The following is a 15,204-nucleotide window of genomic DNA, read 5'->3' as shown; positions in this document are numbered from 1 at the left end:
TTTTCTAATGTATTTCTTAGGTGGAGACTTTGCTAATAATCTCAACTGCTGGTGAATTAAAGGTTAGTAAATAATATCTGAAAGTTGTATTAACAAAGAATTCCTCCCAAAAGCTGAAGAGGCGAGACTGGAGCTGCAATCTGGAGATGGGACTATCCAGCAGAAGACAAAAGGAGGTCCAGAAATTCTTAACTTTTAAAATCCCATTTTTCTTCCCAAAGTTTTCATATGCTTAATGTATGAAATATTTTGTACTGAATGCATTTAGCATTGGCAATGAGATGCATTTCATTTGAGGTAGTAACTGGTTAATTGAGTTCTATAATTTCAATGATCAAGAATGCCTTGAGATGATTGTTTCTTACTCCTCCCTGCTCCACCTACTGTGAGTGAGAGAAATGAAAGCTTTATTATAAACAAATGTGGTCAAGAGTTCTCATTGGCCATATCTAGGAAAAATAAAAGGTGCTGCTAAATGCCCACTTATCCTGAACTCTCCAAGTGCTACAGGAAGTCTTTGCCCATCAGCTAGTGTCTTTCTTCTTTAATTATTTCCCATTTGCAAGGGACAGGAACAGGCAGTTCTCAGCCAAAGAAATCAAAATTCTTAATAAGCACATGAAAAAGTGTTCTACATGTCTTATGATCAGAGAGCTGCAAATCAAAACAACCCTGAGGTATCACCTCACACCTAGCAGATGGGCTAACATGACAGCAAAGGAAAGTAATGAATGCTGGAGGGGATGTGGCAAAGTAGGGACATTAATTCATTGCTGGTGGAGTTGTGAATTGATCCAACCATTCTGGAGGACAATTTGGAACTATGCCCAAAGCGTGATCAAAGACTGTCTGCCCTTTGCTCCAGCCATAGCACTGCTGGGCTTGTACCCCAAAGAGATAATGGACAAAAAGACTTGTAGAAGAACATTCATAGCTGCGCTCTTTGTGGTGGCCAAAAATTGGAAAGTGAAGGAATGGCTGAATTGTAGTATCTGTTGGTGATGGAATACTATTGTGCTCAAAGGAATAATAAAGTGGAGGAATTCCATGGAGTCTGGAACTTCCTCCAGGAAGTGATGCAGAGCGAGAGGAGCAGAACCAGGAGAACATTTACACAGAGATGGATACACTTATGGTGCAATCGAAGGTGATAGACTTCTCCATTGGCAGCAACGCAGTGATCCAGGACAATCTGCAGGGATCTATGAGAAAGACCACTATCTACATTCAGAGGAAACACTGGGAGTAGAAACAGAAGAAGAAGAAGAAGAAGAAAAACAGAAGAAAAGCAACTGCTTGATCACATGGGTCGAGGGAAAATGGCTGGGGATGGAGACTCTAAATGATCATCCTGGTGCAAACATCAACAGCATAGAAATAGGTTCTGATTAAGGACACACGTAATACCCAGTGGAATTGCCAGCTATGGGAGGGGTGTTGGGAGGGGAGGGAGGGAAAGAATGTGATTCTTATAACCAAGGAATAATGTTCTAAATTGACTAAATAAAAGTTTTTTAAAACATATTCTCAGTAGAGATAAAAAAATAAAAAGGTATTTCCCATTTGCAAGTTCTGAACTTTTCAAGGTAGGAACTATCTTTTACTTTTCTTTGTATCCCTGGCACACACTAGGTGTTCAATAAACACTTGACTGATTCATATTTCAAGTGCTTCACAAATTAATCTCCAGTCAAAATACTTGCAGGCCAAGGATGCCTTTTTTTTTTCCCCACTCTGATCTCAGTTTCTCCTCCTTCAAGATTTAGCTCAAGCACCATCTTTACCTGCTACCTACTAAAGCCAGGAATCACTTTCCCAAAGTTCCATGTATTATCCATGTCTTCCTAATAATAATAGTAACTAATGCACTTATAATGCTCACTATATTTGATCTTCACAACAACCCAGAGGAAAAGTTGCTTTGTTATTAATCCCCATTTTTGAGGACTTTGCTGCATTTGATGTGTTTGACTGTCTTAACCCTTTATGGGGTTTTCTGGGCAGATATTGGAGTGATTTCCCAATCCCTTCTGAAGCTCAATTGATAGGAGAAGAAACTGAATAGGATCACACACCTATTGAGTCTGAGGCCAGATTTGCCAAGGGTCACAGAGCTAATAGGTATTCTGTATTTTAATATTTATCCAGGATGTATATGCTCCCATATAAACAAACTGTCCCCTTCAGTATGCTTAAAGAGCAGGCATTATTGTGTTATTGGTATCTGAAACCTTAATTCCTCCCCAAAACTTGTATACACTTTCTGCTTAATAAATATTTATTAATTAGATAACTATCATTGTTGGAACTATTATTCTTTCATTTTAAATAAAATCTTTGTAGGGAGACAACATATCTTTGGATAAGAAGAGGGAGGGGATATAAAAACAAAGGATGTCAGTAGAATTTTTCTTTTGAAATGACAATTGTGGAGCAGCTGGTAGCTCAGTGGATTGAGAGCCAAGCCAAGATGTGAATTCCGGGGTTCAAATCTAGCCTCAGACACTACTAACTATGTGACCCCAGGCGCATCACTTCACCCCTATTGCTTAACCCTTACCGCCCTTCTGCCTTGGAACCAATACTTCCAAGACAGAAGGAAAGGGCTTAAAATAAACAAACAAATAAATAAAAATAAAAATGACAACTGATTTTCAAAACTCTTTTATTGGAATTTGAAAAGAAACCCATGAACATGACAAGCGAAATAAGACAAATTCATACCTGACTTTGTCCTTTACTTAATTATTTCAGGAGGGTCATGGAAGAGACATTTTAAATTATCTTTCCGGAAGACAAAAGAAAAATGAAATCATTTGATGCCAAGAAGTGGTAGCTTTAATTAAGTATGAGATGACAGCAAAAATACAAAACCATAGAATAAACAGTTTGTAAATGTGAAGTAACCTTTTGGTCAGAATATTAATCTGGAAAAAATTCCAAGAAAAGGATCCTTCTATTAAACATCCTTATGATCTTGATATCTAGGAACCTTAAATTTAATTTAAGTGAACAGACAACGACGTGGTGGCAAAATGCCACTTCAGTCACAATGCTGTGTTTTAAAATTATAACTGGTTGATAAAACTGAATTGAGAGAGTGGAAAATAAATGTTATGATGAAAACTCTTATATAGGATTAACTTAGTGAAGTTCTCGTCCCAAATCTTCATCAGCACAATCTTCAGTTTTTTGCCCTTTTATTTCTGTAAAATGTCTCATGGGATTTCAAAATTCTGCTGAGCTATTTGTGGTATAATAAAACATCTTAAATGTTTTAAAACTGTCATTTTTCTAGAGCTACTCTTTCCCTAATAGAAAAAAAAATCCTTGATAAATTTAAAAACAATAATAGATTGATTTTTAAGGTTAATTTTAAGATAAAAAAGTCAGAAATTGGCTTTTTAATATACAATGAAAATTCAAAGTTGTTCCAGGTATAGATAAATATTGGAATGGAATTACACCTTTTCTTTCCTTTTTTGTTAAGGAAGGTAGGCAGAATTACCTAGACTAATAAAATAATTATTTATTTAAAATGCCTATTAGGTAGAGCGTATGTAATTTGCAAAGCACGTGTTACAAACTGATGAAAGAGTACATTTTATCAGAATTAAATTTCCCTATATAGCTCTAGTCTAACAAGGGAGAAATGATAATATTTACAACATGTTAGCAATTTAAATTAGCAGTTAATATTTTAAATATGTATATTTCTAGCTTAACCATAAAAATCAAGATCTATCTTAAGAATTGTCATACTACTGCCTAATAAAAATTTCACTCTGCTTTAGTCTTTTACAAATATTAGGCATTCAATAAAATTTTGCTAAACTGAAATGAACTGGAAAAATTAGAATACAATAGTTTTCTTCACATGGAAACACAGATTTTTCTTTGATGGCTTTGGGAGTGTGAATTCTTATTGCACATCACTGAGGTTTGAAGAGGCTTAAGGAATTAATCATCTGATTCCTCTACTACTTTTCCAAATATGGCATCAGTTTTTACTTTTTTTTTTAAATAAAAAATGACTAGAGGCTTTCTATTATGTATCTGCATCTTTGGGAACTGTTAAATTCTTTAGAATTTTTTAAAAATGAGTAAAGTCAAAAAGGAAATAATTGAAAAATTTTTTAGACTTCTGTTCACTCCAATATGGTTTCTCTCATTTGGAAAATGTAAGTCTCCTATGGGTTTTCATTTAGATATGAGTTCATCTACTGACATAAATGAAGAGCTGGATTCAGAAGGAGATATGGGAGAGTCAGTGGTAGTAGTGACTTTAGCTGGTGAACTGCCAGAAGATTCTGCAGTAGGATTATTTCCATCAAAGGTATCTGAAGACAAACTGGAACAAATAAAGTCACAGAAAATTTGAAATGTGTAATGATTTACTCCACTAAAAATTCATATGTGATGAAAAAAATGTTAATGCAATTGTTTTTTTAAAAGCCTTTGCTATGAAAAGAGAAAAGAATTTCAACTTAAGTAAGAACTTGTTCCTGGGTGTTTTTTCAAGGCAAGGACATTTAGCAACTGATTTGTCTTTTCCTTTTCCAGCTCATTTTGCAGATAAGGAAACTAAGGCCAATAGGGTTAAGTACCTTGGCTAGGGTCACAAATGATGAACAGAATTTGGGAACCCTTTTGTTCCTCAAAGTAAAACCCCCTCACTTCACTGGTCACTCACTTCTACTTTGTTTAGTACTGGGATATTTAAGTGGTATGAGATTTTTCTAGGTTTTCATCTATATAAGTATAAAATGTATTCTACAGGAGAGGAGAGAAGATGGATATTTTTGTCTACTACTGCAAAGGAAAGTTTAAGAGTGGAGGTGTTGTCTGAGGAAGTCTGAAATAGCCTCTAAAGAATGTACACTGGAGGCAGTTGGGTAACTCCCAGGTTCAAATCTAGCTTCAGGTACTTCCCAGCTGTATGACCCTGGGGAAATCCCTTGACCCCCATTGCCTAGTTCTTACCACTCTTCTGCCTTGGAGCCAATCCACAGTAGTGATTCCAAGATGGAAGGAAAGGGTTTTAAAAAAAAATAATGTATGCTAAAACAAATTACACAAGAATAAAAGTTGGCCACCCACTTTGGACATTTATACTGTTTTTCTCTAATAGCATTCAGTTACCTGTTTGTATAAGAAGACATTTCAGATGGTGGAAGTAAGCCCAAAGACAAATGAAATTAAGACTATACTTAGTGTCAGAACTGATCTGGCATATTAGAAACCTGAAATTAAGTTTATTTAAAAATCCAAAGTAGGCTGCTTGCAAAAATGGCTAAGATTTTTGTGATTAACATCTAATCGATATGAAAAATTCAAAGGTAATACTCACCACACATTTAGCTCTGACAGATGTGTAACATCAGAATAAAGCATATTGGTTATGCCTTTAAAAAATCTCTTTGGCTGATCTTCAGTTTCCATTTCGCCTATGGAAGAGCAGTAGTAAAAAGTACTCCCAATCAGCTTGAAGAGGCTATAGTTTCTCCATTCATCCATCTAAAGTTATACATCACATAAGCTATCTATGTCATCTCTCTGCCTCATTATCTATCTTTATAAATGGAAACATGAGGCAGTAAAGGGAAAAAAATTAAATGAACTTTGGTGAAGTCCTCAATTATATCACATTATTCACAGAGCACTTAAAGTTACAAATAGAAACCAACAGATGGAAAATAGAAAAAAGATGAAAAATCTTTTAAAATACACCTCCTCTGAGGAAAAAAAAATATCCTGGGATTGTAACAACAGTCTCTGATACAGTGTATGAGGAAGTAAATGGGGTGATAAAATGAAACGAAAACAAAGATGAGAATAGATGAATTAGAACAGGTATATAAAGAAATATTCATACTGAAGGATGGTTTGATTCCCAAGACAGCAGAAAGGGGGAACCATAGTAAAGAGGAAACAAAGAAACAAAATGAATCAATTACCCACCACAACAAAGGCAAAATATTATTCAAAAATTCACTTAACTTGCTGTCCAACACTTTTTTGTTAAAACTTCTGAGTGCTAGGGACAGATTTACAAAAATTTAACACTAACTATAAGAAGCTAACCCTCTTAGAGAAAAAATATAATATCTAATATAATACAGAAGAGGAGTGAGGCATAGTAGACAGGGTAGAGGACAGGATAGATATGAAGTGGTCAAGAGATAAGGAAGAGAGGAGAGTACAGATGAACAACAGGAGTCTGGAACTGCAAGGCAGGGGGAGAGATGGAATTGACAACAGGCTGATAATGTAATTGTAAGTACACTTTACAATTGTATTTTGAAGTTCAGGTGTACATACTGTACCTTTTCTTTTCACTGCTCCAAGTATACCTGGTCTAATACAGTTGATGGGACTATGGCTTCTGCTAGAATTATATATATATATATATATATATATATATATATATGTATATATATATATATATACATACACACATATATAAAATAATGATTAATTAACAGTAACAAAAAGCACAATTATTAAGACAAGGAAGACAAAAGCATAACAATTAAAAGGATTTTTAGTTCTAAGATCAATGGCTAATCATAATCACATAATTATGCTTCATATAATCCATTGACCATCTTTCACTTAAAAAAAGAAAGTTATCCCAATGTTCTGAATCTTAAAACAGAACCATATGGTTTTTAGGATGTTTTATATTGCTTTATACTTAATTACTAAGTAAAAGGAACTATGTAGCATATGGCTGATGAGAAATCATTAACTGGACTATAAAAAAACATGAACATTTGAGTCTAACAGACATTTTATTAAGCACTCAACCTGTGCTTGGGTTGGAATTCATGAAGTACACCACACCAGGCAACAGGGATTATATCCACAATCACAACAATGTAGGTTTCCTTCTCTAGGAGGATAGATTGCAACCCATCCATTACATCTCATCATCAGTGAAACACAGGCTGTCTATCATTTCTCAGTCTCATCTTTAATGATTTATGCAATTATTCTTAATTCCACCTGTCATCTATTTTTCACTATTTTCATAATAATGAATTCTAAACCTGTCAGGTTCTTAGCTTTTTCAGTTTTCATGACCTCATCTTTTCATTTTACATTAGTTGTTCAAGAAAGTATCACACCTTAGTTTTATCATCTTTTAAAAATACTCCACTTCAGTTTTAAGCCTCAAAATTTGTTACAGTTATGACTAACCCATCCAGACACCTTGATCCAGAGAGCCTAATATTGGGAAAGGAATCCAGGGAGGTTAAGAAGACAGAAAGGTCCCACACATTTTCAAATTACCTGTAGTGAAAAAGAACTGGAAACCCAGCTGATGTTCAATACTTGGGAATTGCTAAACATGAATTTATTGGGGAATAGTTGGATGAACTGATGGAAGATGGAAGCCTTAGAACCAATACATAGAATTGATTATGAGAGAAGTTTAAGGGTTTGAAAAAGAGAGAGAGAGAGCTGAAAGGAACTAAGGACCTACCAGTAACAGGGTATTCAATATATTTGCTCACTTGGCTTATGTATCAGGGAATAGAAGATAATCAGCAAAAGGTTACAGGAAAACAAATGTTATCAATCAAAATAATTTTTAAAGGAGCACTAAATCTTGTTCACCAGTTTTAAAGCTCTTCATCACCTCTGCCTGCTTTTCACTGGTGACTGACTCTCTCTGTCTCTGTCTGTCTCTCCTCTATCTCTCCTCTCTCTCTCTCTTCCCCTCCCCTATCTCTCTCTCTCTCCCCCCCTCGTCATTTCTCTCTCTTGAATTTCCTGACTTCTTTCAAGTCTTAGCTAAAAGAGCATCCTTAATACTAATACTTTCCTTTGGGGATCACTGCCAAGTTCCCGCAAAGTTGTTTGCATAAAGATTATGAGCTCCGTAAAGGCTACTAAGTAGAAATTATCTCCTTTTCCAAAATCTTTCTGTCTCAATTCAACAAAATACAAAAGTGAAAAATGACAATGTGTAAAATGCTCAGTGTAATCTTTGAGGATGCGATCCCTAGTCACTTCTCACTTTTGTATTTTATTGAATTGAAACAGATTCTGGAAAAGCAGATCTCTTGTACTTTTAGGAGGAAAAAAGAGAGAGGGCAGAAGGGTAGACTGGAGAAGAAACTGGACTTTGAAAGAAGGGCAAAAATTTAATAAATAATAAATATATGTGGAAGTTTAGGAGATTCCAAGTGGATAAGTAATTCTTCATATTAGACTAGTAAAAGTCATTCAAAGAGCTTATTATATAAATTATTTTTTGAATTTTGAAGAACACAAAATTATATAACAAAATTTTTTTTTCAGATCTACTTACTTCGTTTTTTCAAAATAACCCATTAAAGTCTTTCTTCAACAAGTCATTACAGAATGGAGATGAACCAATTCTACAAAGCTCTGAAACTTGCAGTAGATTTACCAAGTTTAACAAAGCTCTCAGGTCTTGCAATGGAAAAGTATGCTTTTAGGGTTAGGGTACTTAACACCAAAAGGCTTCAGCAGAGTGAGTACCCAGTGAATTTTTGGGATCATGGCAATTCAGAAATTAAAATTGCATTTTCAAATGCATGAAGGCATTTCAATTTGTATTCCTAAAAGGAAGGTCCTCACAATTAAGAAGTCAAAGAATTTATAACCAAGGAATATACATGTACTTACGTTGTAAATCGTCTTGTTGGACTGGGAATAGGGCTTGGAGGAAATCCACTGCTACTCACAAAACTTTGCAATGATGGCGAGAAACATTGCTTAAAAAAAAGTTTAAGGAAGAGAAACAATGCTTTCTTATTTTGAAATATACTGTAATAAAAGAAAACTACCAGAAAGGTTCAGAAATTGTTTAAAACTTTTGTTTCCTTGGCTTACCTTCCCAATTCCCCTGGTGGGTGAAGGTGCTGGGGAAACTGGAACAAAATTAGCTTCAATTAGCTTCAGAAAGGATGATTTCTCAGCATCACTATCATTCTTAAAAAAAAACACAAAACACAAAGAAACCATTACAACATTTCAGATGATCAATTAATTTAGACCCAAGATATTTGAAGGGCAAAGTGATTTGGAATCAGAAGCCTAACCCACTATTATAGTTCTTATACATATTCCTTATAAACTTCACTTATAAACTGTTTTCTCATACAAAAAGGAGGGCTTTAAGCTAAATGATCTTAAAAATATGATCCATAATGAATATTAAGTCCTTGAGGAATTCAACTTTGGGGAAAAAATATTTCTTGGCATTACTACTTTCATAAGAGTTTTTGTTTTGAGAACAATATTAAAGAATCAGAAAAGCCAACTCGCCAAAAGTTAACATGGTTCCACAACTCTAGTGCTTAAAACAGTGTCAGATACATAATAAACTCTTTCTTTTCTTCCTCAAGTTTTTTGTTTTTTAAACATAGGCATTGTCATTTGAATTAGTCTTATGATGGTGTCCAGGTAAAGTCCCACTCCTCTTCCAAAGACCAATCCCAATCTCAAGAAATTCTTGGGAAGATTGTAAAAATCCTTCTTATCCATGTTGGGGGAGTACAGAAGGAAAGGGAACGAGTCATTATGACTCTGACAATTTGTTTTTTAACAGAGAGAACAAGAATAAAGGCAAAAGATGGAAAAAAGTTCTTGTTAAAATAAAAGTACATGTAGTACAGGTACACTGTAAAGAATAGGAGTTTGATGTTCCTGTGAGCTGGAAAATCCACATCAAAATTTTTTGTTTTAGTGTCCTTTTTGCTAACTTTAAATTTGTACTTATTTTAGCTTTTTTTTTAAATTGTGTATATTATGGTGTTAAAAGAGAAAATATGTTGATAGCACATAACACGATATACATATTTTATGCATTTCTGAGTTTCTAAACTTTTTGTGTGATGTCTATTGGCTGCCTCATGTCCTCTGCAGTTGCTGCAAAGCTCCTTAAGTTCTCATTTGACAACACAAAAGTACTAAGAAAATTGGAAAATAGTATGGTAGAAATGAGGTATAGGCCAATATCTTTCTCTATTCCAGGATAAGTGTGAAATTATAATATGATTTATTTATAATGAGTGATACACAGCAGGAACTCAGTAGTTTACCTGGCTAATATTTGGGGAAAGGAAGAATTTATGGGTAAAAAGAGATAGAAAGCATTATAAGACTTAACTGAATAATTTTTACCATAATAAATGAAAAACATTTATACAAACAAAACTAATAATCAAGATTAGAAGCAAAACAGCAAAATGGACATAACATTTTTAAGAAATTTCTCTGATAAAGTCTAATTTCTCTAATTTATAGAGAACAAAGTCAAATTTAGAAAAATACTGACCATTCCCACTTGACAAATGGCCAAAGGATATGGAGAAGTACACAATTAATAATCATATGAAAAAATATTCTAAAGTCCTCTTGATTATAATGAAACAAATAAGTCACACTGATGAATCTCAACCCTAACCTTACACCTAGCAGACTGGCCAATATTGGCAGTAAAAGGAAGTAATAAATTTTAGAAGGGATGTGACAAAATTGAGATAGTAATGTATTGTTGGTGGAGTTGTGAATTGGTTAAACCATTCTGGAAAACAACTTGGAACTCTGCCCAAAGGAGAAATAAAATAGTGCACCTTTGATTCTGAAATACCACTACTGGATCTATATATCTCAAAGAGACAATAAAATCAAGGAAAGAACCTACTTGTACAAAAATATATATAGCAATTGTTTTTGTAGTGTCAAAGAATTGGAAATTGAGTATTTGCACATTAGTTGTGGAATGGATAAAGAAATTATGCTATATGCTGGTAAGAATATGAGAAATGATAATCAAGATGATTTCAGGAAAAGCCAGAAAGATCAATCAACAGGAAGTGCTATTGAGCAAAATAAAGAGAACCAGGGGAACATTGTATGTAATAACAGCAATATTGTTTTATCATCAACTGTGAAAACATGACTACACTCAATAATGCAATGATCTGGGACCATTCTGAAAGATTTATGATGGAGATATATCCACCTCCAAAGAAAGAAGTATTGGAGTCAAATGAATGTGGATCAAATCATATTATCTTTAATATTAATGTAGTTATGGTTTTCATTTGGAGCTTTAGCTTGGTTTGTACAACAGTGACCAATATGGAAATAACAAAAAATATTTTAAAAATCAGTACTGTGTTTTGGCAGAATAGTAAGGGTTAGGCAAGAAGAGTTAGATCACTTGTCTAAGATCACAAAGTTAAGAAAGCACCTGAGATCAGATCTGAGGACTTCCCGTCTCTAGGCGTGGCTCTTAATACACTCAGCCATCTAGCTACGCTACACCCCTCCTCTAATCCCCCCATCCCATAATAGTTCTTTTTTTTTTTTTAATACTTATTTTATGCTGTGACTTTCCCAGGGTCATACAGCAAGGAAGTATCTGAGGTCACATTTGAACCCAGGGTCTTCTGTCACTAGGCTCTCAATCCATTGAACTACCTGGCCACTCATACAAATATCATTTTAAAAGATAAATAGAAATTTATTTTATGACAGACTTTTATATTAGATAGATTTTAGACAAATTTGAGTCATTACAGATTTTTTTGAGTAGGATAATGGTATAATTCTGCTCCTGTTATAGGAAAATTAATTTGGTATATTAAGGATAATCTAATGAGAGGTTGAGACAGCAAAGGTTTCATTTTATTTAATTTTTTATTTAATCAATTTAGAACATTATTCCTTGATTACAAGAATCATATTCTTTCCCTGTCTACCCTCCATAGCTGACACACAATTTCACTGGGTTTTACATATGTTCTTGATCAGAACCTATTTCCATGTTGTTGGTGTTTTCATTAGGATGTTCATTTAGAGTCTACATCCCCAACCATATCCCCATTGACCCATGTATTCAAGCAGTTGTTTTTTCTTCTGTGTTTCTACTCCCACAGTGTTTCCTCTGCATGTGTATTTTGTTTTTTTCTCATAGATTCCTCCAGTTTGTTCAGGGTCACTGCACTGTCACTAATGGAGAAGTTTATTACATTTGATTGTACCACAGTGTATCAGTCTCTGTTTACAATGTTTTCCTGGTTCTGCTCCTTTTGCTCTGCATCACTTCCTGGAGGTTGTTCCAGTTCACATGGAATCCCTCCACTTTATTTATTCCTTTTAGCACAGTAGTATTCCATCACCAACATATACCACAATTTGTTCATTCCCCAATTGAAGGGCATTCCCTCATTATCCAATTTTTGGCCACCACAGAGTACCTGGCTATGAATGTTCTTCTACAAGTGTTTTTCCTTATTATCTCTTTGGGTTACAAACCCAGAAGTGCTATGGCTGGGTCAAAGGGTAAGCAGTCTTTTATCGCCCTTTGGGAATAGTTCCAAATTGCCCTCCAGAATGGTTGGATCAATTCACAACTCCACCAGCAAGGCATTAATGTCCTGACTTTGCCACATCCCTTCCAGCATTCATTACTTTCCTTTGCTGTCATGTTAATCAATAAGTGTGAGGTGATACTTCAGAGTTGTTTTTATTTCCATTTCTCTGATTATAAGAGATTTAGAACACTTTCATGTGCTCATTAATAGTTTTGATTTCTTTAACTGAAAATTGCCTTTTCATGCCCTTTTAGCAATTGGAGAATGGCTTGATTTTTTTGTACAATTGATTTAGCTCTTTATACATTTGAGTAATTAGGCTGCTGCCATAGGTTTTTGTTATGAAGACTGCTTCCCAATTTGTTGCTTCCCTTCTAATTTTGTTTACATTGGTTTTGTTTCTACAAAACCATTTTAATTTGATGTAATCAAAATGACTGATTTTACATTTGTGATTTTTTTCTAACTCTTGGTTGACCTTCAAGTCTTTTCTTTCCCAAAGATCTGACGTGTATACCATTCTGTGTTCATCTAATTTGCTTATAGTTTCCTTCTTATATTCAAGTCATTCACCCATTCTGAGTTTATCTTGGTGTAGGGTGTGAGATGTTGATCCAAAACTAATCTCTCCCACACTGTCTTCCAATTTTCCCACCAGTTATCAAATAGTGGATTTTGGTCCCCCAAACTGGGATCTTTGGACTTATCCTAGACTGTCTTGCTGAGGTCAGTTACTCCAAGTCTCCCACTGATCCTCCTCTTTGTCTCTTAGCCAGTACCAAATTGTTTTGATGACCACTATATATATTATAGTATAGTTTGAGATCTGGGACTGCAAGTCCTCCTTCCTTTGCATTTTTTTCATGATTTTCCTGGATATCCTTGATCTTTTGTACTTCCAAATTAACTTTGTCTTTTTTTTTCAAATTCAGTAAAAAAGTATTTTGGTAGTTCAATGGATATGGTACTAAATAAGTAAATAAGTTTGGGTAGGATTTGTGTGTGTGTGTGTGTTTTATGTTAGCTCATCCTACCCATAAGCAGTTAATGTTTTTTCCAATTGTTTAGATTTAATTGTGTGGAGAGTGTTTTGTAGTTGTGTTCATATAGTTCCTGTGTTTGTCTCTGCAGATATTGCCTAGGGTGATTTTAAATGGAATTTCTCTTTTTAACTCTTGCTGCTGGAGATATATAGAAATGCTGATGACTAAGTAGGTTTACTTTGTGCAACTTTGCTAAAGTTGTTGGCAATTTAGACTAGCTTTTTGGTTGATACTCTAGGATTCTTATGTAGACAAATCATATCATCCACAAAGAGTGATAGCTTGGTCTCCTCATTGCCTATTTTAATACCTTCAATTCCTTTATCTTCTCTAATTGCTACTGCTAGTGTTTCTAGTACAATGTTAAATAATAGAGCTGATAATGAGCATCCTTGTTTTACTCCTGATCTTATTGGGAATGCATCTAGTTTGTCCCCATTGCAGATGATGTTGGCTGATGATTTTAGATATATACTGTTTATTATTTTTAGGAAAGGCCCTTCTATTCCCATACTTTCTAGTGTTTTTAGTAGGAATGAGTGTTGTATTTTGTCAAAGTTTTTTTCTGCATCTATTTAGATAATCATGTGTTTTTTGTTGGTTTGTTTGTTAAAGGTTTAATTTTAAATGGTCAATGTATTGTAAAACTGTTATGAGATAATATTTGTGTATTAGATATGTATTTAGAAAGTTTAGTTGTGACAATGAAATAATATTTATAATATTTTAGGTGAATTGTGTTGTTGAGTAAAGTTAGCTAAGTTATAATAGAAATGGGTATATTAAATGGAATTTTAAAAATTAGGTTTTTTTTTAATTGTTTAGGCCATATATGGTGACTTAATTATTTATTATTTTTAAAGACTATCCAATGAATAAGTAAATTTGATATTTGTATTATGTGTTGTATTTCTTATATTTTGTAGATCAATATTGTTTATTTGTATATAATATCAAGTTTATATAATAATTAATTTTTATTTTGCTAATAAAATTTTAAATTATATTATGTGTTAATATACTTTTAAGTTGTTTTTATTATGTTGAGATTAGCATGGGTGATTTTCAGTAGGAGAAATATGGGTTTGGAAACATATTTGGTTGAAAAGATTTTTAACAGGATTGATTAGAAAGTAACTGTGTGGAGTAAAATTCTGGAGAGATTCATACCTCAGAAATCACTCTAATGAGCAGAAAGGAAGATTGATAAGATGTTGGCAGAGAAAAGTGGCTTTATTGAGAGAAAATAGTGGACAGTAGGAAGAGGGTGAGGGAGGGGAATAGGGAGGAGAAGGTAAGGAAAAGGGATTCTGCCCACACAAGTGACTTGCTTGGGGCAAGAATGTCCTCTCTTCTGGGTACCATCACAGACTTTTATAATAATCCTGACACAAGATTCTCCTCCTCCCCTTTATCCAGTCTCATAGAAGGGGGTGGGGGAAGCTGTGATGTTTACAATCTTAAACACATGATTGTCAACATTATATACCTGTAAAAACCCCCATGATCAAGAAAAACCCGTGACTATCATGGGATTTTCAGTTAGGGACAAAAAAGTAACTTTTGAAAGTAAATTGTTTCTTATCTTATAGTTGGCTTTCTTCCCAGGCTACAGATAAATTTTTCTTAAGGTTTTTGAAAATAGGTCAGGAAAACTAGAAGTTTTATCTAGTGGGTGGGGTGGCCAGAACGGGGGCAGTTTTAGTCTGAGGAACAGTAATATTCAGAGGTCTAGACGTTGTTTTTATGTAAAACATAAAATAGACTAGAATTGGTTAATTTGATTTATAAAGGAAAGA

At 34.1% G+C, this 15,204-nt stretch overlaps 1 protein-coding gene across 2 annotated transcripts; it reads right to left on the bottom strand.

Annotated features, from left to right (window-relative positions):
* Positions 1 to 2,815: 2,815 nt before the first annotated feature.
* On the bottom strand, positions 2,816 to 9,015 carry LOC130456242 (P2R1A-PPP2R2A-interacting phosphatase regulator 1-like). Of its 2 annotated transcripts, none has more exons than XM_056809934.1 (5): positions 8,869 to 9,015; positions 8,662 to 8,750; positions 6,327 to 6,388; positions 5,351 to 5,447; positions 2,816 to 4,351 (listed from the first exon to the last, which is right to left on the bottom strand). In XM_056809934.1, the coding sequence occupies exons 1-5, from the start codon at positions 8,998 to 9,000 to the stop codon at positions 4,201 to 4,203; spliced, it is 531 nt and encodes a 176-aa protein (XP_056665912.1). In that variant the 5' UTR covers positions 9,001 to 9,015; the 3' UTR covers positions 2,816 to 4,200. The 2 variants fall into 2 exon arrangements, with proteins under 2 accessions (XP_056665912.1, XP_056665913.1); XM_056809935.1 differs by having other exon boundaries at positions 6,327 to 6,385.
* Positions 9,016 to 15,204: the final 6,189 nt, after the last annotated feature.

The sequence above is a fragment of the Monodelphis domestica genome (genome assembly GCF_027887165.1).
Source record: "Monodelphis domestica isolate mMonDom1 chromosome Y unlocalized genomic scaffold, mMonDom1.pri SUPER_Y_unloc_1, whole genome shotgun sequence".
In the NCBI taxonomy this organism is placed as follows: domain Eukaryota; kingdom Metazoa; phylum Chordata; class Mammalia; order Didelphimorphia; family Didelphidae; genus Monodelphis; species Monodelphis domestica.
This window is presented reverse-complemented; position numbering and strand designations above follow the sequence as displayed.